Source organism: Rhinatrema bivittatum, chromosome 7 (assembly GCF_901001135.1).
Source record: "Rhinatrema bivittatum chromosome 7, aRhiBiv1.1, whole genome shotgun sequence".
Classification (NCBI taxonomy): Eukaryota; Metazoa; Chordata; class Amphibia; order Gymnophiona; family Rhinatrematidae; genus Rhinatrema; species Rhinatrema bivittatum.
In genome coordinates, this window is record NC_042621.1 from 130,632,050 (window position 1) to 130,657,081 (window position 25,032).

Consider the following 25,032-nt stretch of genomic DNA (forward strand, 5'->3'; position numbering starts at 1 on the left):
AGGCTTCAGTAGCTGGAAATGTATTAGGAATAGGTCCCTTTTTTTCTTTCTCCTAGGAGATTCTTGCCTGGTAAGCCCAATTAATTTTGACTGCAACTCAGGAAGTTTCCTCATTCGATGCAGTAATGATGTGGAGGCCTCAGGAGCCCTTCTCTCTACAGACCCCTGAGAACAACCCCTTTCTATGCCTGAGGGGCATCTTATATAGACTCTCACTCTCTCCATCCTCACATGGAGGGGATGTACAATTTACCTTATCTCGCTATTCTCACATCCCACTATGCTCCCTCCCTTAGCCAGGAAGGTGCTTGTAAAGTATACAGCTCTTGCAGTTTGCATGAGCTCGGAACAGCATGATCTCATCCCCCTCAATACTCATCCTTAATAGGGATGCTTGCAGAGGGCAAAAGTTCTGCTCTCTACCCAGAACTTCCCTAACCTTTAAGTGACCCATGGGTTGCAGCAACCATCCAGAATCTTCATTAGAACCTACTAAAACATTAGTAATTCTATATAGGGTTTTACCAAGGTAGGCTACAGAGCAAGGCAGGAGACCAAGATAGGCCACAAAGTAAGGCAGGAGGCCCAGATAGGCCACAATCCAAGACAGAAGGCCTGGGAAGGCCACATGGCAAAGTAGAGCAGCAAGACAAGGCTGGTCCAGGCAAGGAGCCAAGGTAACTTCATGAAAAGGCAGGGAGGGACTGGACAGGCTGGGTTAAGTAGGGCTGGAACTATTGCGTCAGGTGATCAGCAAGGGGGTGGCTAGGGCAGCTGTGAGCGAGGCTCGCTAAAGACCTCTGCTGGTGCGGAGGCTGCATAGCAGGTGGAACCGTGACCCTACTGTGGTGGTCCTGCTGGCAAGCAAATGGTGTCAGGGATATGACTTGGGGACAAAAAGAAAAACTTTCAGCCCTTGGACTTTTGCTTTTGATTATTGGTGCAAACCCCATAGGTGATAATACCTGCAGGGTTTGCACCAATGTGGGCAGTTTTTGATTATTGTTCCCTGTATGATTCCTTCCAAAAACATCTCTCCTTATAGGCAGCATAAAGGTTTTTCACTTACTCCTTGTCCAACAGGATACATCCGGCAATGCATCCTTTTTTTGGCCACCAAATATCTTTACTGTAACACCAAAACCTTACTGTCTCCCATGTTCCACAATGCTCCATACCCCCGTTTTCCTCTTGGGTTTACAGTTTTGCTCGTGCTCAAGGTCTACTGGCTCGCAGTCCTCTCGGGTATCACCTAATCTTCCAGAGGAACATTTTCACGTACCTCCCCCAGTTCTCCCACTCCATCACACCTCTCCCTTCAAAATCGCTAACCTACTTCCCCAGAAACCCCTACAAACCCCCAGCACTTCTTCTCTGGGTCGGTCCTGCTCAAGCTTACCTCTGGGGGTACTCCGGGCACATTCCATTCCCGCAAACTGCTGTGGACCTGACTGCCCTTCCCCCATTAGTTTAAAATCTCCTTCCTGATATGTTTTTCATATTGTATTTCGAAGGAATATGTAAGGGGGGGTGCCCATTTTCTGCCCCTAGGAAAATGCCCTTGCCCCTTACAAACATGCAGTTTGTGGCTTCAGCTGATCTGAGTGCTGTCAGTAGGACAGAAGTTTCACCAGTCCTCGCCTGCCTGTGATGCCAGCGTAGTGTCAGTGAGCTAAGGAGGAGCATCACTCCCCATTGGGAAAGATGTTCTATATTTTTCTGTAATTTCTGTAATTTTTTTTGTTTTTTTCTTGTTCCTCCCTTTTTACCTGACAGTTATCTGTTCCATGTAAAGGCCTAGCCTATAATTTCTAAGTTAATTGTAAACCGATACGATGTGCAAACGGTCGTCGGTTTATAAAAAATGCCAAATAAATAAAAAATAAATAAATGTTAAGAGAGTAAAAAAAAACCCCTGCTCCTACATGAAGCAGGAGGCAGTAAGGAGAAGATTCTAAGAACTGGAGTCCTGTTAGGGTTGGAGCTCTCTTTTCACAGAGTAGCACCAAGGGCCTTTCCCTTCACAGAGAAGGCTCAGAGAAGGAGTCCAAGATAGGAGTTCCTGGGATCCCAGAAAAGAGAAAGAGCTGGGGGCGGAGGTATCTGAGGAAGGACAGTCTGGGAAAGGTTGCCAGAGCGAAGCTGGGAGCCCTAAAGAGAAGATGATTTCCCTGGAGCGTGTGTATTGGGGGGTGCCAGAGGAAGAGCAGCGGCCTGCCTGGGAAAGTTCGCCAGAGTCAGAGACTGATTCAGTTACAGTTAGCCCGAGTCTCCAAAGGACCGCGTGAGAAAAACAAGGAGACAAGGAAGAGATTTCAGCTACCAAACAGACAGCCCTAGATTTTCCAGTCAGCACCCATTGTGCCTGTGCCTAGGGTGGGCAACATTTAGGAGCAGCAAGCTGGTTTAAGATTTGCTGCCTTCCAGCTCTGCTGACTCTCATTCAGCAGAGCTCGGCCCTCTGCCACCCCTGTAACAGATCCTTACAGGAAGTAGGTGAGAGGGTGGGGGTGGGGGCAAAAAGAACCAAAAGTAACTTAGGGGGCCACAAAATCCAAAATGCGCCCCTGCAAACAGGTACTGGGAGGGCCCAGGATGGAAGGGATATCTGTCCCAAAAAGCTGACCTGTTTTGGGTGAAGAAGTGAAGAGAGGCTGGGTTAATTTTGTGATTTGTTTTTTGGGGGGTTTTTTTTTGGATCGAGTTACTGTTGGAGTACTATTCAGAAGTGTTTCTTTTTCTTGGACTTTGATTTCCCTGTCATCAGTCAGTAAAGATTTTTATTTTCAACAACAGCATTTGTGTGGGCTCTTACTTTTCTCTCCTGTGCGGGAACAAAGGGGGAAGCCCATAGTCACTCAGCAGCGCATGCTTTGCAGGGAAGTATCTTCGAAGGATACTAATGAAACAGGAGTGTTAGGGCATCCCAACAGAGAGTTTCCAGTAAAAGCAAAAGGAGTCCATCTGCCCAGAGGCGGTTCTATAATGAGGCAGGGTGAGGCGGCCACTTCAGGCGGCAAGATTTTGAGGCGACAAAATTGCCTCCTGAAACCTTCCTACCACAGCCGCCTCACCCTGACTTTATTATGCCTGCTCTAGGAATTTGAAAATTGGGGGGACAGATTGCCCAATCAGGGGATCAGGCTTCCCCCGGTGGGCCGGTCGCTCCCGGCTGAAGAGAAGAAAACGGACCGCTGGCGCTGCGGCCCGAAGAGAAACCTGCGGGGCCGTGGCAGAGCCATCCTGCCGCGGCTGGAAAAGAGGCCTGCAAGGCCACGGCAGAGCCCATCGCGCCGCGGCTGGAAGAAAGCCACGCGGGGCCGCGAGCCGCCGCTGGGAGCCCAAGCCGCTGGCGGCTGAATAAATGGAAGAGAGGCCACCGCCAGAGCCTGAGCCAGCGGTGGCTGAAGAAAGGAAGAGGGACCACGAACCGCCAACGGAGCCTGAGCCAGCGGCGGCTGAATAAATGGAAGAGAGGCCGCCGCTGGGAGCCCAAGCTGGCAGCGGCTGAAGAAAGGAAGAGGGACCGCGAGCTGCCGCCGGAGCTCGAGCCGGCGGCAGCTGAAGAAAGTGAAGAGAAGCCTGAGTGATGGCCGAGAGGAAAAAAAAGGCCGTGAGCTTCCGCCGGAACCCAAGCCAGTGGCGGTCAAAGAAAAGGAAAGGAGGCCACAGGCCACCGCCAGAGCCCAGGGCAGTGGTGGCCGGAAGAATGGAAAAGGCACAGATAGTGTGTGTGTTGTGTGTGAGGCAGCCTGCTTGTGTGTGTGTGCTGTGTATGAAAGGATGGTAGGCTGTGTGTGTGTGTGTGTGTGTGTATGTATATGTATATATGAGAAGGGTGTTTGTGTGTGTGTGTGTATATATGTATGTATATGTATATGTTTATAAATAAGAGGAGTTTTGTGTGTGTGTATGTGTATTTGTGTGTCTTTGAGGAAGAGTGCCTGCGCACGTGTGTGAGAGTACCTGTATATATGTGTGTGTGAGAGAGGTTAAAGTTTGTGCACCTTCCTCCAATCTATGACAATCTCAGGAGGACTGGAAATCTAATGTTCCCAGGTATGGAGACTGGGAGATTTTTTTATTTTTTTTTATCCTTGTTAGTTTTAATTATTGGATGTAATATATCTTCTGTTTTGAAATATTTTATTGTTTGGTAATATTTTAAACATTTTTATACGTTTTTAATTGGCTGAATTTATCAGCAGATTTGATATTCTTTTTTATTTATTTATTTATTTATAACTTTTCTATACCGATGCTCCTGTACAGGATACATATCGCACCGGTTTACATGGAACTGAAAACTGTCGCTGGAAGGCGTATACAATGAAACATAGGAACCAAGAACGAGAGGGGAAAATAAAACAAATATGTGAGAAACTTTAGCAACATAAGAGAAAACACTATCATATAATGTAGTAGATATAACATAATATAAAAATGAGTAACTTTAATAATAAAAGAATGGGAACGAGGCTTAAGCCTCGGGGAGACGAGCTGGTGGGGGGGGAAAAGGGAGAGAGTTAAGGGAGAAATATATTCTTTTTATTGGTATGTTTAATGTTTTATATTTCTTCATTGTGTTTGCATTGCTTACAGAGTTTGGCTTCTTGTGATTTCCAGTTCAGTTTTTGTCTGCACATTTCAATGTATATTTTATGATCTCTTTATTCTGTATTTGGTGAGAGTCTATCTGTGTTCTGCTTGTGTGACTGAGGCTTTAGGTATTCTGCTAGCATGTAGTTTCTGTGTAGGGATTTATAACAGCCTGGCTTTAATCTGTTTTCCTAATAGGAGGTGCATTGGTGATTAGGGCCTGATGTAATATTTGTAGTATGGCTTTTTTTATAGGTTGAGTGCTGGCAGTTATGATATGGAAGGCTTACTATAGTGGAATTGTAGTTCAGCTTATTCCTGGCTTTCTGTGGGCCAAGTCCACACCCAGTGCACTTTACCATAAGCCTAATACCATATGGGGTTCAGTGAACTGCCTTGATTACTACGAGAAAGGTAGTTTATTAAGTCTATTAAACTATTATTATTGAAAGTGTGTTTTTTGCAGTGTATGCCTATATAATATATATGTTGTAATGATATTTTTACTTCAGAAGATTATAGTTTGAATGTCTATTTTCCATATGCAATCTGCCTTTTTACATTGGGAAAGTTAATACATTTAAAAAATGGAAAAGAATGCAAAAGTTTTAATTATGAGGGGAGGAGAGAGAAGGGGGAATGAAAGACTGCAAGGTTTGTCTAGGGTATCTAATACCCTTGTATCAGCCCAAAGAGAGAGTGTGTCTCACACACAGACTCCCACCATTCACCAGCCTCTCACACCCCCAGGAGGCAGATCCTGGGGAAGGGTAGGAGGCAGGCAATAAGGAATGGAGGAGTCCTATTTCTAGACCCAGGAGGTGGGGCGGCCAAAGGCTGACCCGCCCCATTAAACATTTCTCTGGTACCGCCTAGTGCGGACTCCGAAGACTGAAAATAAAAAAATAACAGGCCCAAAAGCTTAGTGGTTAGAGCAATCGACTGCAAACAAGGGAAGCCAGGGTTCAAATCCTATTGCCATTCCTTGTGACCTTGGGCAAGTCACTTTACCCTCCATTGCCTTCCCCTTGCCTTGGCCCTTGGTGATTTCACCTGCACCGGGTTATGGGAGGGGGGCACCATATCATCTTTCGCCTCAGGCAGCAGATTGCCTTGAGCCGCCCCTGCATCTGCCTATAAGTAAAGAATCACCTCAGCTAAATGATTCCAAATTATCCCTATCAACTGAGAAGCAGGTTGTTAATATAAATAAAATAACACTTTGAAATGTCTGTATGCGAATGCCAGAAGTAAAAGAAATAAGATGGGAGAGTTAGAGTATATAGCAATGAATGATGAGATAGACGTAACTGGCATCTCAGAGACCTGGTAGAAGGAGGATGTGCCTTGACTTTTGACTCTAGACGTTCTGATCTAGAGGAATAGCAAAAGTGGATACATTGGGTAAGCCAATTGGCTAGCATTCATTTGGTTACTGGTAATCCTGGGACATTCGGGTTAAAGGAGAGAAAAAGCTGTGAATGCCTGTTAGATGAATGAGTCCTATGCTTATAGTATGCCAAGGTTCTCTGGCAATCTAGGGTGTTTAGTAGAGTTTCTCGACTGGAGGCATGTGGTCTGGGAAAGAAGGTTAGCAATGTTATTGTTTGACTGAGATGAAAGGGTGAAACCACCTTTGGAAGGAATGATGGATGGGTCCGTAAAGTGACCTCGTCATGGTAGAATTGAAGATAAGGCAGGTAATGTACCAGGGCTTGAAGTTCGCCGACACGCCTTCCTGAGGTAATCGCTACTAGGAAGAATACTTTCCATGTGAGGAATGTCAGAGAAGTGGATGGCATAGGCTCAAAGGGCGAAAGCATGAGTGATTTCAGAACCAGGTTTATGTCCCATGGTATCGCCAGGCAAGAGATTGGAGGATAGAGCCTCAATGCACCCCTCATGAAATGAGATATTAAGGGATGTGTTTGATATGGAACTTCCTTGCACTGAAGGATGGTACGCCGCAATAGCACTAAGGTGAACTTTGATGGATGAAACCGCCAGGCCAAATGTGAACAATAAATGCAGATATTTGAGTAATTGCTCCAATGAGGATCTGAAGGGGTCATGCAATACGAATGTGCACCAATGAAGATGTCTGTACCATTTAACCGCGTAGTTTCTTCTTTTGGACGGCTTTCTGGAAGAGATAAAAATGTCCTGAATTTCTGTTGGAATAGGAAGATGACTCAGTACTTTCCCTTCAATCTTCATGCTGTCAAATAAAGGGAATCTTGCATGGGATGAAGTAGTGACCCATCCTCCTGAGTTAGGAGATCCATCCTATTTTGAAGAGGATTGGTGGCTATATGGAGAGATATACTAGCTAGGGGTACCACGGCTATCTGGGCCATGCTGGCACCCCAAGGATGAGATCTGAGTTTTCTGCAATGCATTCTTGCTGAAGCAAGCCTTCCATTAATGCATAACTAACATTTTCTTTATGCAAATGTTGTCTGTGATTTAAAATTTTTATTTTCTGTTCGTCTGCTTTAATTGTATTTGAAGTTTTTATTTTGTGAATGTAATACTTGTAAATCGCTTAGACCAATTTGTGTTAAGCGATTAATACATTTTAATAAATGAAATGGAAAATGAAATGAGCGGAATTGTTGGGAACGCGTAAACAGGCTTTCCTTCCACGGAAGCAAGAAAGCATCTTGAGCTAGCCTGTGAATGCTCGGGTAGAAAAAGCAAAACTTTGGTAGCTTCGTGTTGTATTCTGTTGCAAACAGATCTATGCAGGGTGTCCCCCATCTCCTGAATAGGCAGTGTGCCACATCTTGGTGAAGTTCCCACTTGTGGGGATGAAAGATTCTGCTGAGTCTATCGGTTTCTATGTTTTTTATCTCTGCGAGGTATGTCGCTTATAATTGTATATAATGTGCCAGCACCTACTCCAGCATCAGGGCCGATTCCCTGCAAAGCATCTTGGAACTGGACCCGCCTTCTTTGTTTATGTAGAACATGGCAATTTGATTGTCTGTATATACCATAACTCTCTTTCTCTCTAGAAGACGAGAAGGTGCGGATGGTGTAACTTATAGCCTATAGTTCCAGCAGATTTATTTGGAAGGTTTTCTCACTGGGGGACCAAAGACCTTGCATCTTGAAGTGTAACACATGAGTGCCCCATCCCTTTGTGGATGCGTCAGTTGTCAGGACAATCTGATGAGCTGGGTTCTATAAAGGCATATATGACTATAGGGTCTTGGATGTCAGCCACCAGTTCCAATCCGAAATCATTGGCTGAGTTAGAGTTACCTTCTTGACATAGGATGGAAGCATTGAGACCACTGAGTTTTGAGACCCCACTGCAGCCGGCACATGCGGGTATGTGGTACTACATACATTGCCGTAGCCATATGCTCTAGCACTGTGAGAATCTGACACGCCATGGGGTTTGATAGGGTTTTCAACATTGAAGCTAGGTCTCAAAAGGTTTGAATCCTGTCTGCAGGTAGATAGGCTCTGCAAAGAATCATGTTTATGATTGTACCTATAAATTGTAGGACTTGAGAGGGATTGAGATTGGACTTCTTGTAATTGATGATGAAACCTAGATTTTCTAAGCAGGTGATTGTTCAAATCTGATGGGTGCAGAGTAGTTTATGACTCAGAGCCACTATTAGTCAATCGTCTGGGTAGGGAAAATCTTTTATTCCCTTCTTGCGAAGGTGGGTCACAGCTACTGCTAAACATTTTGTGAATACTCTGGGTGCTGATGACAGACCAAACAACAGGACTTTGTATTGGTAGTGCTGAGCGTTCACTTGGAAACAAAGATAGCACCAAGAAGAAGGGTGCATTGGAATGTGTCTGTAGGCATCCTTGAGGTCCAAGGAACACATCCAGTCATTGGGTTGCAGCAAAGGCAGAATGGACTTGAGGGCAGTCATCTTGTATTTCTCCTATAGAATAAATTGATTGAAGGCTCGAAGGTCCAGAATTGGCCACAATCCTGCACTATGCTGAGAACCCAATGATCTTTTAGCTCCAAGCTTGTGAAAAGGAAGCTAGGTGGCTGCTGACCACTCCCAGTAGCTAGGCTGAGTTATGCTCAAAAAGGCTGCTACAACTTCTGGCCAACATTTTGAGACTATATCTGAGTGTGCTGGGTCCTGTTACAGCTCCCTGATTGGGTCTGTTGTGGTTGTTGTCTCTGTTCCTGGTACACTGAGGACCAGTATGATGAGAACAGTCTTCAAGAGCATCTTGGATAGACGGGTAATAGTGTCTAGTGGAGGTCTGTTGGTGAGGTGAGTGAGGACACTGCGGCATTTTACTCTTTGAGTTGGGAAACTGTCTCATGGAGTTTATCTCCAAATAAGTTGTCACCCTTGCATGGTAGGTCCATTAATTTCTCTTGCACATTGTCACGAATGGCACTCGCTCTTAGCCAGGCTATTCTTCTGGCCATGATGGAAGCCACCGAAGTACGAGCCAACATCTTGAAACCCTTATATATAAGGTGCAGAGTAAATGATGCAGGCCTTCCTCCATGTCCTCTGTAGCTGGATTTCACAGCTGATCACCCGCGGTTGGTCCCTTTCTGATTTCAGACCTTGAAGGCACTCATAAAGGTACTTTGTAATATAAAATTGATGTTTCTGAATGTTTACATTCAGCATAGCACCTTGGAATACCTTCTTACCAAAATCGTCAAGGTTTCAGCTATCTTTGCCCAGGGATGTGTTGGAATAGAGCTTGGTCTTCTTGGCTTGTTTCACAGCTGATTCTACTACCACAGATGATTGTGGTAACTGAAATGGTCCATAATGTAGGGATTTTCTCATCCTGAACTTTAGGTCCAATTTTCTGGACGTAGGGGACGCAGAAAAAGTTGATTCCCATGCCTTATTCTTAATCTCATCCAGAAATGAGTGTGAAGGGAGAACTGTTGGTTTCCAGGTACATCGAAAATTTTTAGGATGCCATGAACCTCCGACCTACCATCCGGTAGCTTTTTGGTTTCAATCTTCAAGAAGGATCCTACTTTTTCAATAAATTTTGAATACGAAAGGTCCTCCGGAGAAGATGGCTCCGGTGAGTCCTCTGGGGTGCCGGAGGGTATGCCCGTCGAGGAGCATGGAAAGGGTGGAGAGGAAAACTCCAGTTCACGGTCTGGTCTGGGATCCACTGGATCCATTTCTACTATTTCTTCATCATCTCCTGATACTTCCCGGGGGGGGGAGGGGGGAGAAGGAACAGAGTGCACTGATTCCTTTTCTGATGGGCTAGGGCTAGAAAGTGACACTGGTTGTTGACCTGAATCCAAAGTATTAGAAAATGTTTTGAGGATTCTGTGATCTGCGATATTGCCTGTGAGGCCGCACCCAGCATGGAATGGGAGAAGGATGAGGTTCTTTTCCTCTTTTTCATAGGTAGTGAGACATCAAGGACTGTCTCAAGTCCAGACCTTTTAGCTTCAGAGGTGGTCGGTGGCGGTCTGACGATGTAGGGTTCTAGATGTCTCATATCTCAACCCTGAGACTGAGGATGCTTACCCAATGGTTTCTGGGGCATTGGTCTCTCCTGCCTTGAGGTAGCTCAATGCTCCGTAAGACCACTGTCCCTGTCCAATGCTGATGAAGAGCGCTCAGAGACGTGAAGAATGTCTATGTCCGAAGCTCCCAAGCCCTCTAATTCTCTATGTGTGAAGACCATTTATTAGTTTCACTCCCGCGACACCTTACGCTTTTGCATCAAGTGCATCGATCCAATATGGTGGGACTTATCCTTTGCTTTATGTCCCGGTGTCGGTGTCTTCACTGACATATGATTCGGTGTCGACTGCTTCGATGCAGCGTCAATGGACGCTTGCTTTGGGTGATGCATCGGCCGATGCTTCACATCTTGAATCTTGCGTTGGTCCACACTGTGTGTCGTACTTCGTGCGTTGGTGAGTCAGCTACTTTGATTCGATGCTGAGTCAGTCGATGGACTCGGTGCAGGGACGGACTTTTTCTTCTGCGTCTTGATGCTCAACACACTAGGTCCTTGTCGGGGTTTTACTCTCGTGCCCTTTCTTCCCAACTCCTTGGGGTGCTTCAATCCCGGAGGCTTTTTTGAGTTTGGCTCTTCTCTGTGCCTCTGCTTTTCTGGGTTCCCTGCCCAGAGATGAGTGGGTGGAGCAGAGGCTCCCTCCAGCTCCCGGAGCCTGGCTATCTTGGTGGCCCGTTGTCATTGGGCCCGCGGAGACATCGTGCCACAATTGCAGCAGGATGCCTGATCATGGTCCGGCCCCAGGCATAGGCAGCAATAATTATGACCATCAGTGATGGATATAATCTTGCCACACTGGCAGAATTTAAATCCTGGGGTTTTCGGAGCCATTAGAGCACTGAAAAGTGCATTTTGGGGTTCACCTAAGAGAAGAAAGAGAAGAAAAAGAAGAAAAAAGTGCAATGAAGAACTTGAGAGGTGCGAGAGAGAAGACCCGCATCTGTTAGCTGCAGAGGAAAGCAAAAAACTGAGGCGATGCAAGTAGTTGCGTGGGAACGGGACCCCGCAGACACGCAGGAACACAGCTCTAACATTCTGAGAGAAGTTCTCACCTCGGGCCGCCAGGAGGACGTCCCAGACAGCGTGGCTAATTCATCCTGCTTATCTGCAGGAAAAGGGATTCGACGAGTGAGGTGGTCAAATTTGCAAATGATACAAAATTATTCAGAGTAGTTAAATTACATGCGGATTGAGACAAATTGTAGACTTGTGAGTCCATGCCATTTACTCAGGAAAATGGCTTTGAAAATTGTCTTCCGTGAGTACAGTATGTGTGCTGATGCATTTATCTTTGATAGGGCACTTAGGCAGGGCATGAAAGTGTATTAATAATTGTATGGGCAGAGGAAATGAATGGGAAGGCCAACAAGACATTTACTACAATTACTGGTGTTTACAGCTTTTCTGGTCATTTTTATAAACAGCAGGCATTTGGCATGGTCATTTGGAAGAGGGAAGTCAGTGAAACAGGTCCTGTCTCATACAATATGTTGAGCTCCAGTTATTTACAATCAGACTCCACCTTTAATTTGTCCCATGGTAAAACTTACGCTTTGGTGTAATTTAAAATAAAGTCGACTCCTTTTTCACTGTCAAATTGAATGTCACGAGGGAGTTCGCTGTGGTGGTGTGCATCGATGCTGAGTGGGAAGCCTGGGTGCCACTCCTTCCACCTGTGTAAAGAACCAGAACAATTTTTTCTAGGCTCTGCACTGCCTCTCCTTCTACTATTTTTTTATCTGTTGATCTCTTGCATACCCATCAACCCCCTATCTTTCCTTCTAACTATACTCTTTCCTTTCTGAGATCCTCCGCTGCCTTACTCTCCTCTCCTTCATCCTCTACAGGAGAAAAGAAGTGTAGAACTTTGACAACATAAATTTCATCCTTTTCTGAAAATGCATAAGCCAGGCATAGGCAACGCCAGTCCTGGAGTGCCCCTCAAAAGTCTAATTTTCAGGATTTCCACAATGAGTATGTTTAAAGCCCTACTAAGGCCTGGATTTTCTAAGGTCGCAGACCTTAGAAAATCCGGCAGTAATGGGGGGGCGGGCCTGCAAAAGCCGGCAGCGATCACAGTTCCGTTCTCCCGGCTCGCGCAATTCAGTAAAAAAAATTTTCAAATTAGGGCCCGCGGTAAAAAGAGGCGCTAGGGACACTAGCACGTCCCTAGCGCCTCTTTTTTGACAGGAGCGGCGGCTGTCAGTGAGTTTGACAGCCAACGCTCAGTTTTGCCGGCGTCTGTTCTCAAACCCGCTGACAGCCACGGGTTCGGAAACCGGACGCCGGCAAAATTGAGCGTCCAGTTTTCGAGCCGCAGGCCGATTAAAAATTTTTTTTTTAAATTATTTTTAACTTTTGGGACCTCCAACTTAATATCGCTATGGTGCCAGCAGAAATTAACGCCTACCTTTGGGTAAGCGCTAATTTCTGAAAGTAAAATGTGCAGCTTGGCTGCACATTTTACTTACTGAATCGCGTGGGAATAACTAATAGGGCCATCAACATGCATTTGCATGTTGCGGGCGCTATTAGTTTCGGGGGGGTTGGACACGCGTTTTCGACGCACTATTACCCCTTACTGAATAAGGGGTAAAGCTAGCGCGTCGAAAACGCGCATCCAAACGTGGCCTGTATGTCTCTATAATCCTCCTCATGCTTTGTGATCATCACAGAGAGGCTTGCTTGATGTGCCATCAGTGTGTCAGGCATGTTTTACCGAAACACACAAACATGCCTTCTATGTGGTGGCACCAGAGCTATAGAACGCCATCCTGTATAAGCTGAGAGTTGTCTCATGCACAAAGATGATGTTTAAAGCTATTTTCAGTTTAGTATTTGAATATGTGTTCAAACTTTGGAAGCCTCTGTTTTGTTTTGTTTTCTTATTTAAGGCTGCTGAACTGTCTCATTTCAAGCTATAAAAGTTCCTTTTTTTCCTATGTTGAAAGTATTAAATTGCAGAGTATTGTGTGAAGTGTGATGGGAAGGGCAAAAGAGGGCTCATTCTTTTTTCTTTGCTTATGTTTGTTTTAAATTATTCTAATCACTGACTATGTTATGTTTTAGTGTGAACCGCCTAGGGCTATGGTATTTGCAGTAATCAAATATAAATAAATAAATAAAGGAGTAAATTCTTTTCATCTGGACAGATGTATGCCTTAAGGCAGTGGTTCTCAATCTTTTTTCCCTCATGACACACCTGACAGATGATGCTCATGTGTGTAACAGCTAATACTAAAAAATAAATCCTAGATATTTTATTGTTGAAAATGATGCAGATGAACGATAACATTCTTTAATTTCAAAAACTGCTTATAAAATATCATTATTAAATGTTATTTTTTTCACAAAATATGTAATCTTTGCTTACTGCATCAGGGAGAAATCTGAGTCTGATATGCATATGCAGCACACTGTTTTTTTGATACAGACAAACTCTTACGCATTTCAGTCAACCTCAGAAAGTCCTGAGCTCTTCTGGAGTTTATACAGAGCAGAATTAGGAAATATCCCCTTTCAATTCATCATACAAAATATATATTCAAATTCTGATATCCCCTCAGTAATAGATAGTACTTCAAAATCCCTTCCCTGCCAGCCACTTCGTGAAATAGCATGAAAACCTGCTAAACAGACATTTAGAAATTACATAGCATACCAACCATACCACAAGTGTACTAACACCCAGGACTTGAACAGCAACAACCTTACCTATGAAAAAGCAAGACTGCAAATATAGAACACAGTACACTTACTATTGGAAAAACAAAAAAAGCCAGACTGCTTTAGATTCCTAAACAGAATCTGCATCCTAGTTAGCAGAATCCTTCACCTCTGTCAAACATGCAAAATGCAGATTGACCCTTATCTAAATACAGAATAAAAGACCATAAATTATAAACAAGCACACACAGAAAAACTGAAACTCCAAGAAGCAGGAGGGAGGGGGAGGTGCCGCAGGAGGGCAGGGGCAGGATACAGCATGCCTGCATTTCTGGCTTGGATTGTTGGTGGCAGTGATAGCCAGGGTTGAGGGAAAAGCTGCTACAGGGAGTGGTGAGAAGGAATTTTAAGCACCAGCTCCTTACTCTGCACACTCCTCAAGCAGCAGGCACATATGACTGTTAAAGAAAGCATAGGCTTGCTATGTCAAATTTCTGGTGATGCACCTTCCATTCCTTGGTAACACATCAGTGTGTCCTGACTCACTGGTTGAGAACCACTGCCTTAAGGGACTTTTAAAGAGTATCAACTGAATTGGATAAGAAGAACTTCTAAACTACCTTTACAATTGACAAGGACCTAGAATAGAAGAAAATCTGCATTAAGTGTTACTAACTCACAGATTTATTAAAGAACCAAAAATGTAAAGTGAATGAATTGGATTGCATAAGGACTTGTAAATAGTCATTTCACTATTGCACCATCAAATGTCAGTAAAGTTAAGCTGAAAACCACAATTAGATTCCAGTGTGATTATTACAGCCACATGTGAAGACTGTCTTAACAATGCTCGGCGCCTTGAAGAAGTCTCCACCCCCCACCCCCGCCCCCGCCAGGGAATCTTGGAACTCAGAGATGAATTTAAGGTCATTAAAGGAGGTTTGAAAGCTCAAGCCCTTGGAATTGAGGGTGGCCAGTGAAGACCTCAGCCCAGGGGTTACAAATATACCTGAGGTATATTTGCATGAACTGCCTCCATTATATGCATATTATTCAGTGTGGATGTTCTGAAAACCACACCTGTTTGTGGCACTCCCGGACCGGAGCTGCCTACTTTGCGGCATAAGCTACAGTATGATCCTTAACCAAGATACAAAAGCTGAACCTTGAACAAAAAGGAAAGCTGAAGTAACTTCAGCAAGGGCACCTGAAGTGTTTCTGGCGCTCTACCAGCTCGTTCCGTCTGTGTTGCTTCAGAATCTGAATTTTGTCATCTCGAGACAACTTTGCTGTGAAGAGAATAACAGCAGCAAGGTGAAGATAAAGCATTAACACAAAAAAAAAAAAAGTTATGAAGAAGGATAGGACTGCCCCCATATACTAACCTGTTATATCACAGTGAATGGCCATCCAAAAAGAGTAAGCCTGCACAAATGCCAGAAGTACAAATATTTTGCGATGTGAAATAACACTTTTTCAAATGTTGTTTATCTTCACCTGCTGCTCACTGCCATGGCCATGAATTTTTTTTTTTTTTTTTTTTTTAAATCTTAGCAATCGACCAGCCCAGTGGATCAGTGGGCTGTACTGTGTGCTTCCATGCAGAGAACCTGGGTTCTGGTCCCAGGAAGAGACATACAAGGCTGGGAATGCTGAGGGACTCAATTCCAGTCCTGGAATGCCACAAACCGGTCATTCCAGGACCAGAGCTGCCTAGCCTTGCTGTAGAAGTAGCGTTCTCAGCCCCTGGGGCAGGAGAGGCATTGAGCAAGGACAATACATACATAGAGACCAATTTCAGTGCCTATGATTTCATGTTCCAGTGGAGGTTGTAGCCCTCTGGCTGAGGACCATTGCTTCAATGGCTGAGCAAAATGAAGTTGAGAGGAGTTATAAAATATGGAAAAATGAACCTTAGATAGATGTAAATGAAGTCTTACGGTGCTATTACCACCCCAAAATAAAAAAAGAACTAACCATTTATAATACAACATTGCAAATGTAGCTTCTTCTTGGGGCACATAAAATGAAAGAGTCTCTAATACTGGGTTTTTGTGATCCTGGCATCAGCCTCTGTCAGTTCAAAATTCACAAAATGATCAGGTAGATGCTGAACTGGATCTGGCGCAGAGGCAAGGGCTGTATTCTCTCCTGCTGGATAGAGACAGTATCAAAATCCCCCCTTTTCTCTCTGTGTCCATCTGACTGCATTTCCTCAGCAAACCTTCAATCTTCAATCCCTGCAGTGGCAGACTCACATCTCGGACCCACAGCCCATTCACTGGACTATGTTGCAAAATTATAAACTTGTATTCTTCTTGGGCTTCAAGAAGTCAATTCATAATAATAAAAATCACTAAATGAATGAATCACAGGATTTAACAGCAGAGATAAGTAGCACAGCAAAATAAACATACTTCAAATGTCCTCCTCCTTTAACATATTATTCAGATCTTACATAGAAAGGATGGCAGAAAAAGACCAAACGGCCCATCCAGTCTGCCCAGCAAGCTCCCATACTTATCAGTTTCCCCTACTTATCAATTTCACAGACCGCCAAGGTCAGGGCCCTTGGTTTACTGTTTGATTCCAATTTCCTGCCACCCCCTGCTGTTGAAGCAGAGAGCAATGTTGGAGTTGCATCAAAAGTGAGATATCAGGCTTATTGGTTAAGGGTAGTAACCGCCACATCAAGCAAGTTACCCCCATGCTTATTTGTTTTCCCAGACTGTACAGTTCAATGTCTTTGTTGGTTGTTGTCTAAATGTAAATCCACTTTTCTACATTTCCCCTTGCCATTGAAGCAGAGAGCAATGTTGGAGTTGCATTAACTGTATGATGGTTTATTGGATAAGGGTAGTATCTTCCATTCCAGCAAGCTACCCCCATGCCTCTTTTCATTCATTCCCATCCTCTAGTCTTTAGGGATGTGCAATGTTTAGCCCATGCCCCTTTGAAATCCTTCACAGTTTGTCTTCACCACTTCCTCTGGTAGGGCATTCCAGGCATCCACCACCCTCTCCGTGAAGAAATATTTCCTGACATTGGTTCTAAGTCTTCCTCCCTGGAGTTTCAAATCATGACCCCCTAGTCCTACTGAATTCTTCTTAATCTGGTTCTCAAATATCCTAAGTCCTTCTTCAAGAAAATCTTGTCAATACTCGCATTCTGTCACTGAGTTCTTCTGAACAGTACATCTCAGCGAAGTCCTTGGAAATTCCTGCAAAGTAGCTGTGGTTCATAGGACACCTAAATGCTACAAAGCACTGAGAGCCTAGACAGACAATACTCCAGTTTCCATAGTGGCTGGGCAAATCAGAAGATTCACCAAGCATCTGTATAATCTCTCAGTCTTATTGCAGTAGGGAGCCCACTTCCACCCTGAGCATAAGTTTATAGTAATCAAGGCAGGCTCCCCCTGGATGTCCATTTATTTAAAGAAGCAGCTAAGAACTATGCCATACTCCTTTTGTTAACAGCAAAATCACATATAACCAAAAAACAGAGGTAAAGTGCCAAAATCTGAACTTAGATAAAAATGGAAACATTAGTGGCATATTACCAAATTTAGGCCCTGGGCCACATGAAAAACACACAATGTAATATAATTACATTTGTCTCTGTAGGATCCCATGATAGCATGATGTAAAAGTGAGATCAAAGTACATGAATGCACAAGAATATTTTACAAAAAGATTGTTAAATGTTATAAAGGCAATATGCTTAAATAAGGCAGATGAAAACATTGATAAATTCATAAAAAATAAAAGATTTCTGTAAGACAAGACGTGAATTGTGTTTTTCACAATCTTGAATTATGAGTGATTAATTCTTTTCCTGATTTTAGTATTATCTTCAGCTGATGCCTTTTTTGACACTTGCCATAACCATCTAAACAGATTATAATCAAGATGAAAGTATAAAAGGGCAGTAGGAAATTGCCAGGCCATAAAACAAAAACAAACCAAAAACAACCCTCAAAACTTAATATGACATGTCATCTTCTGGCATTTGTGTGGGCTTGCTCATTGGACTGTTAACTGCTGAGTCCAGGTACTATGTACTAAAATGAGAGGGAGTCCAATTTTAGCATGCATTTATCAACAGACATCCTACCCCCAGAAATAATACACATTCAAAAGGCTGCATTAAAGTGAGCATAACTTATCAGCACACATGATCTTTATATATCCCTCATGAGTGACTTCTTAGGAAATGAAAAAGTCCTGGGATAAGGGGCAGTGACCTGTTTTGGATTGGGAACTGGTTACAAGATAGAAAACACAGAGAGTAGGGCTAAATGGTAAACTTTCCCAATGGAGAAAGATGAATAGTGGAGTGCCCCAGGGATCTGTTCTGGGACCACTGCTTTTTAACATATTTATAAACGACCTGGAAATAGGAACAAGTGAGATGATCAGATTTGGCAATGACACAAAATTATTCAAAGTTGTTAAATCACAAGAGGATTATGAGAAATTACAAGAGGAACTTGTCCAAACTGTTTTTAAACATTGTTTTTAAACATAGCTACACTTTCACCACTTCCTCCGGCAACAAATTCCAGAGCTTAATTATGCACTGAGTAAAAAAGTATTTTCTCTTATTAGTTTTAAATGTATTACCCAGTAACTTCATTGTGTGTCCCCTGGTCTTTCTATTTTTCGAAAGAGTAAACATCTGATTAAAGTTTACTCTTTCCATTCCATTCATTATTTTATAGACCTCTATCATTTCTCCCCTCTGCAGTCTTTTCTCCAAGCTGAAGAGTCCTGAAGAGCCTTTCCTCATAGGGGAATCGTTCTATCCCCTTTATCATTTTGGTTGCCCTTCTCTGTACCTTTTCTAATTCTGCTATGTCTTTCTTGAGACATGGTGACCAGAACTGCACGGAATACTCAAGATGAGATCATACCATGGAGCGATACAGAGGCATTATGATATTCTCTGTTATTAAGGTGGAGTTGTGGAAATACACTGCTAATTCTTTGGATAAGCAGCATGAAATTGTTGTATTCTTTGTGATCCTACCAGTTACCTGTGACCTGGATTGGCCACTATTGGAGACAGGATACTGGGCTTGATGGACTTTTGGTCTGACCCAATATAGCAAGTCTTATGTTCTTATGTACACACAGTATATTCTGGCTCTCCTGAGGTTAGCATGAGGGAGTCACCCACTCAGCCCTGATTACTGCTGCACATACACACACACACATACACATACATACACATACACACACACACTGTTCTCCCCTCTCCTGCTTCCATTCCCAAGTAAAAATCCCTAAGACCATCCTCCTTTACATCTGATCCCCCCACAACTTCATTCTGATCTCCCTCTACAAGTTCATAACTTAGCATAGTCCTAACCCCATTCCAGTCTTCCAATACCCCAAGCTCATAGTCTGATTTAACTCATCCCCCTTCATTCAGCCCACGCCTCCAAGCCCATACTCCAGCATAGTTCAAAGTGTGATGTGCTGCTGGGCAGGAGCAGAACCTCATTGCTGGTTATGGTAGAAGGTAAGCAGAGTTGGGGGGGAGGGGGGGGCGGGACTTGTACCAGAGTATAGACTTATGAGGAGGAAACAAGCCAGAATGAAGGAGTGGTAGGTGCTGATTGGGTGTATGTGTGTGTGTGTGTGGGGGGGGGGCTGTTTGCCAAGATCATTACCTCCCCTGACCCTTTAGTAAACTTGTAGTGCATGGACCCCAGCCCTGCACTAGGCCAGGGGTAGCCAACTCCAATCCTCAAGAGCCACAAACAGGATATCCACAATGAATATGGATCAGACAGATTTGTATACACTGGAGGCAGTGCATACAAAACTATCTCATGCATATTCATTGTGGATATCCTGAAAACCGCCTGTTTGTGGCTTTTGAGGGCCAAAGTTGGACACCCCTGCACTAGATTACGATAGCCTGGGATCAGAGGCTAAATTTCACATGCTAAGAGTGGCCTTAGAATTTAGTTCCTGGTCCCAGGGTCTTAGTAAATAGCATGGTAATGACTAATGAGATCATTACCATGCTGTTTAAATTATTTGAATGTCATTACATTTTTATCCCATGTGCATACTTGCTAAAAAGTACAGGATTTTTCCCATGGTAGGAGCTTGATAAACGGCATGCTTTTGGTTCACATGATAAAATTAGCATGCTGTAACCTCACATGACCTCAGAAGATGGCCAGAACAAATTAGCAGGGATGCAGTACCCTTTAACAACTACTTCACTCTCACCTTCCCTGCACTCAAGCTGATCTCCTCTCTCAACTTCCATCCTCTCTAGAAAAACCTCTCTCTCAACCTCCACCCCCTTCTTCAATCTCTACCCCCCTACTGAAGACCTCCTCTCCTTCCCTCGTTGCCTCCAGTGGGCCCTCTCTCTCAACCTCCATGCCTCCACGAGATCCCCTCTTAAAAAACCCAGCTCCTCTCACCTCCCTAGCCCACCCCCCTCTCTCACTCCCTTTAGTCTTTTTCACATCCACATCTGATCATCTCTCACCTCCAAGCCCTTCTTATAATCCCAGCTGATCCTCTGTCATTCCCTTCCTCTCACTCCATCCCCCATTCCTTTCTCACTCTCATCCCCATCCCCCTCCCAGCCTACTCTCCTCCCCTCCAATCTTTCTCTCACATCCCCCATCTGATGTTCTCTTACCCACTAGCTCCTCTTTTACATCCTCCAGTTGATCTTTCATTCCCTCTTCTCATTCTTCACAACCAATCCTTGTCCTGATAATCCAACCCTCAAACTCCTCCTGCATCTGACTCCCCCTTCAAACAACCCCTTCTTCAAACATCCTGCTGGTCACTGATTGAAACTGCAGGCACCGCAAGCTGCTGTGCAGTGACTAAAATTGCTCACATGTATCATGGCCAGGCAGTGAACAGAACTGATTCAACTACACCATTGCTGCATGGTGAGTGGGACTGCTTGAGATGCACTGTTACATTTCTGATTTGAATATGGAAAAAGAAACTATCAAGGGAAAATCAAGGAAGAGCTGAGGCCACCCTAGAAGCACAAGGCCTGGAGTCTCAACATAAATGTTAAGAGTTCTCAGAATGAACTTAAAAATGGACTGGAAAGACATTATCGGATTGTGGAGGAGCGATGGCCAACAAACAATGTGAACGAGCTTTGCAATATAAGAAGTCTGGAGCATGCTTTCCAAATGACATGAACGTGTAGTGATGTGGGTAGATCATGGTCCTACAGGCTGGCTTAATCCTAGAATCCAGTAACCCAACTATTTCCTATCAGTATACAAAGCCCATAGTAACTGTAGAAACGCTGTAGTCCCAAAGGTATAGAAATCAATAAATCTTCTACATGGCCCATAAATTTTACAGTCTATAATGAAAGCTACCGACCTCTTCCATCTCTGAGTACAATTTCCTTATTGGTAGTAATCCATCTGTAGCAGGGAAATTCCAAGTAATCTCCACAGGGTGTTTTCACAGTGATGAATTTGCAGTACCAGTCATCTTCGTACCAATACTTCTGTTTCTCAATTCTTACCAGGTAAATTTCCCCGAGGTCCTCTGAAACAGTCACATCATAAGAGTCGATCTGTGGACCATATAAAAGAATTTCTGATTATGAAGCCATCAGTGTCTTTAATACAGTAACTTCAATGGAAGCAGAAACCCTTTTCTTAACGTTTGATACAGATACTTTACCAGAACATCAGTAGCTGTAATAACCAGTACTAAAATTGCATTAACCATGCAGATTCATGGACTTTTAAAATTCAATTATAGAAACATAGAAATGACGGCAGAAGAAGACCAAATGGCCCATCCAGTCTGCCCAGCAAGCTTTCACACTTTTTTTGTTTTCCTCATATTTATCTGTTACTCTCGGCCCTTATTAGTAACTTTTTGGTTCTAGTTACCTTCCACCCCCACCGCTGATGAAGAGAGCAGTGCTGGAGCTGCATCTAAGTGAAGTATCAAGCCTAATTGGTTAGGGGTAGTAACTGCCGCAATAAGCAAGCTACTCCCACGCTTATTTGTTTACCCAGCCTGTGTCATTCAGTCCTTGATGGTTGATGTCTGAATAAAAATCAGTAGATGTCTGAAAATAAATCAGTAGCATGGGATCTTCTTAGTGTTTGGGTAATTGCCAGGTTCTTGTGGCCTGGTTTTGGCCTCTGTTGGAAACAGGATGCTGGGCTTGATGGACCCTTGGTCTGACCCAGCATGGCAATTTCTTATGTTCTTATGTTCTTATTCCCCCCTGCCGTTGAAGCAGTGAGTTGCGCTGGATATGTATTCCAAGTGAAGTATCAGGCTTAATTGATTCGGGGTAGTAACCACCATAAAAAGCAAGCTACACCCATAATTATTTGTTTACCCAGACTATGTAATTCAGACCTTGTTTTCCTCTTTTCCTCTTCCCCCCTGCCATTGAAGCAGAGAGCTATGCCGGATATGCATTGAAAGTGAAGTATCAGACTTATTTGGTTTGGGGTAGTAACCGCCGCAACAAGCAAGCTACTCCCCCGCTTTTTTTGTGAATGCAAATCCTTTTTTCCACATTTCCTCTTGCCATTGAAGCATAGAGCAATGTTGGAGTCGCATTAACCGTGTGTATGTTTATTGAATAAGGGTATTTATCTCCAGATAGTAGCTGTCATTCCCGCGAGCCACTCCCATGCCTCTTCTCTTCATTCACATCCTCTAGACTTTATGGATCCACAGTATTTATCCCACGCCCCTTTGAAATCCTTCACAGTTTTGGTCTCCACCACTTCCACCTTTCCAAATCTGAGCTCAAGGTGAATAAAAATTCAGGTAGAATTGGTAGATCCTCCATACAATCTAATTAACTACCTAAGACAATGGAGGGTAAAGTGATTTGCCTAGAGTCACAATGAATATCAGTTAAATATGCAGAATTTGAAGCCTGGTTCTCAGCCTGCTGCTTTAACCACTAGATTACTCCTCCACTCCTGAGGAGTAATGTCAGTGAGATGCAAATGAGGCACGCATTACCATAGATGGAAAGCATGTGCATTCATGCAGACAATAATGCAAACACTTAACTACATCTCCCCAAGATGCAAGTAAGATTTTTGGGTTAATGTGTCTGCAGTGCATTTTGCATTTTTTAAATAGGGATGTGCAATTATTTGAAAATTAAATGAAAAAAATGCAATGAAACACCCTTGTTTTCTTTTGTTTTCAAACTAGATAAAAACTGTCAACATTCAGATTTTTTTTTTTTTTGCTTCGGCAAATAGTTTGTGCCATTTGGAAACAGTGTGTGCTATTTCCAAAACACGTCCACTGTTTCCAAAAAGCATGCACTATTTCCTGAAACAAATAAAACCAAGGGAAAAAAAAACCCCAAAACAGAAAACGACTCCTAACAATAAGAAATGTGATCCCACATTATCATACACAATGATAGCTCTAGATTAGAAGTCCAGTGCCAGGTTCTTGAATGGAGGAAGTGGATACTGGCGCCATTCACAACTGTAACTCTGGCAGGGCAGGAGGATGGCTCCTTCTCCATGAGGAAAGAAGATTTGGGGGTAAGAAGATCCAAGGACACTGTGGGCGATAGAACAGTGGTTCCCAACCCTGTCCTGGGGACCCCCCCCCCAGCCAGTCTGGTTTTCAGGATATCCACAATGAATATGCATGCACTGCCTCCATAACATGCAAATTTTCTCTCATGCATATTCATTGTGGATATCCTGAAAACCCGACTGGCTGGGGGGGTCCCCAGGATAGGGTTGGGAACCACTGAGATAGAGGGAAGGCCCAGGAAGGTTTTGTGGTTTCATTCTGATTCTTTTGCAACAGGGTGACCTGTTTTTAAAACCAACTGAATGAAAGCTAACATTTTCATTTGTTTTTTGTTTTTTTTTCATTTAAAAAATGAAACAAAATGGGACATTGTTTCTGATGAATATACACCCCTGCTTAGAAATTTGCCTGCCTGGTAGACATGTAGTGGATCTCATGTGTCACCTAGATATGGTTTTAGAGATTGCTGGGCATGGCTGTCATGGTACAAGTGGGTACCCGTGAGGTAGGAAGATGTAGTAGGGAGGCTCTGGAACCCAAATTTAGGCTTCTAGATAGGAGCTTGAAGTCCAGAACCTCCAGGGTAGCCGTCTCAGAAATGCCTTCAGTTCAACACACAGGACTGTGTGCAAGGAGAAGGCCTTTAGATTCGTTGAGAACTGGGCATCATTTTGAAAAGGGGGCAGGCCTACACTAATGGGACGAGCTCCTTCTTAACCAGCATGGATCTCAGCTACTCGCACAAACATTTAAAAAGATGCTCATACATGATGTTTGAAATTATGTTGTACACCATTTCAGGTAACCCTATCTGAGGCCAAGACTGTGTTCTAGAATTTGATAAATTAAATACATAAAATTTGAAAAGGAGATAAACCAAATTTTTAACTAGATCCTGTGGGGAAACTGACAGTTGCTAAGGAACACATGGTTCATCATAAACAAAGGACACCCTTAAAGGAAGAAAGATAAGTGTATTCTGATAGAGGGCATGTGAAGAAGTCAAAGGAGTTCAGGTGCATATAAATATAGATAGAAATGATTCCAAAATAATTAAATCAGCTTCTGATAGTGAGCAGGTTATCCGTCTTCTAGGAAAAAGGACAAGTCCTGGCTATTTGATCAGGCTTGCAAGATGAAATAAGAATGTGGGATTATGTCTGGAAAGGCTCTTAATTATTTATTGACCAGTTCATTTATTCCTTGGAGTTAGCACGGGGTGGATAGGAGGGTGATGAAGATCAGATTAATAAAGGTAAAGGTTGAATGATGAAGTGGCTTGGTTGGATTATATTACGGGTCGTGGATCTCTGGGCCGAGGGGGAGTTGGCACTACCAGTGGGGAGGAGCCCCACGGGTCCCCACTGTCGGCAGGCGAGTCTGTAAGTAGACTGAGACCCCGCTGGAGCTTCACCACTGCCAGCCCTCGTTCCCCTCAGGCTGAGCCCTTGGGTACTGGGGCCAGCTGGACTTCCATGGGGGTCTCAGGAACCGTAAGGACGGGGGCGAGAGCTTGGAGTCTGGGTATGGTGTGGAACCTGGCAAGGCGACTCTCGAAGACGGAGCACCGGCCAGGGTCGTGGCAGGCGGCGAATCTCATGGTTCGGGTACAGGCGTAGGTCTTGGCAAGCAGAGAATCTCCTAGTCCGGGTACAGGTGTGGGTCAGATTGCAGGAACACAGGAACGGAACTTCCAGGAACAGAA

The 25,032-nt window shown here is 43.8% G+C and overlaps 1 protein-coding gene across 1 annotated transcript in view; it reads right to left on the minus strand.

Moving 5' to 3' along the window:
• The window catches only part of ALOX5 (arachidonate 5-lipoxygenase), a 167,450-nt gene that overhangs the window by 110,627 nt on the left and 31,791 nt on the right, over window positions 1-25,032 (minus strand). Inside the window, exons 2-4 of the mRNA XM_029609129.1 lie at window positions 21,162-21,360; window positions 14,981-15,062; window positions 11,658-11,780 (exon numbers count right to left, since the gene is read on the minus strand). Coding sequence (XP_029464989.1) covers window positions 11,658-11,780; window positions 14,981-15,062; window positions 21,162-21,360 — 404 coding nt within the window. The remainder of the gene's footprint in view (window positions 1-11,657; window positions 11,781-14,980; window positions 15,063-21,161; window positions 21,361-25,032) is intronic.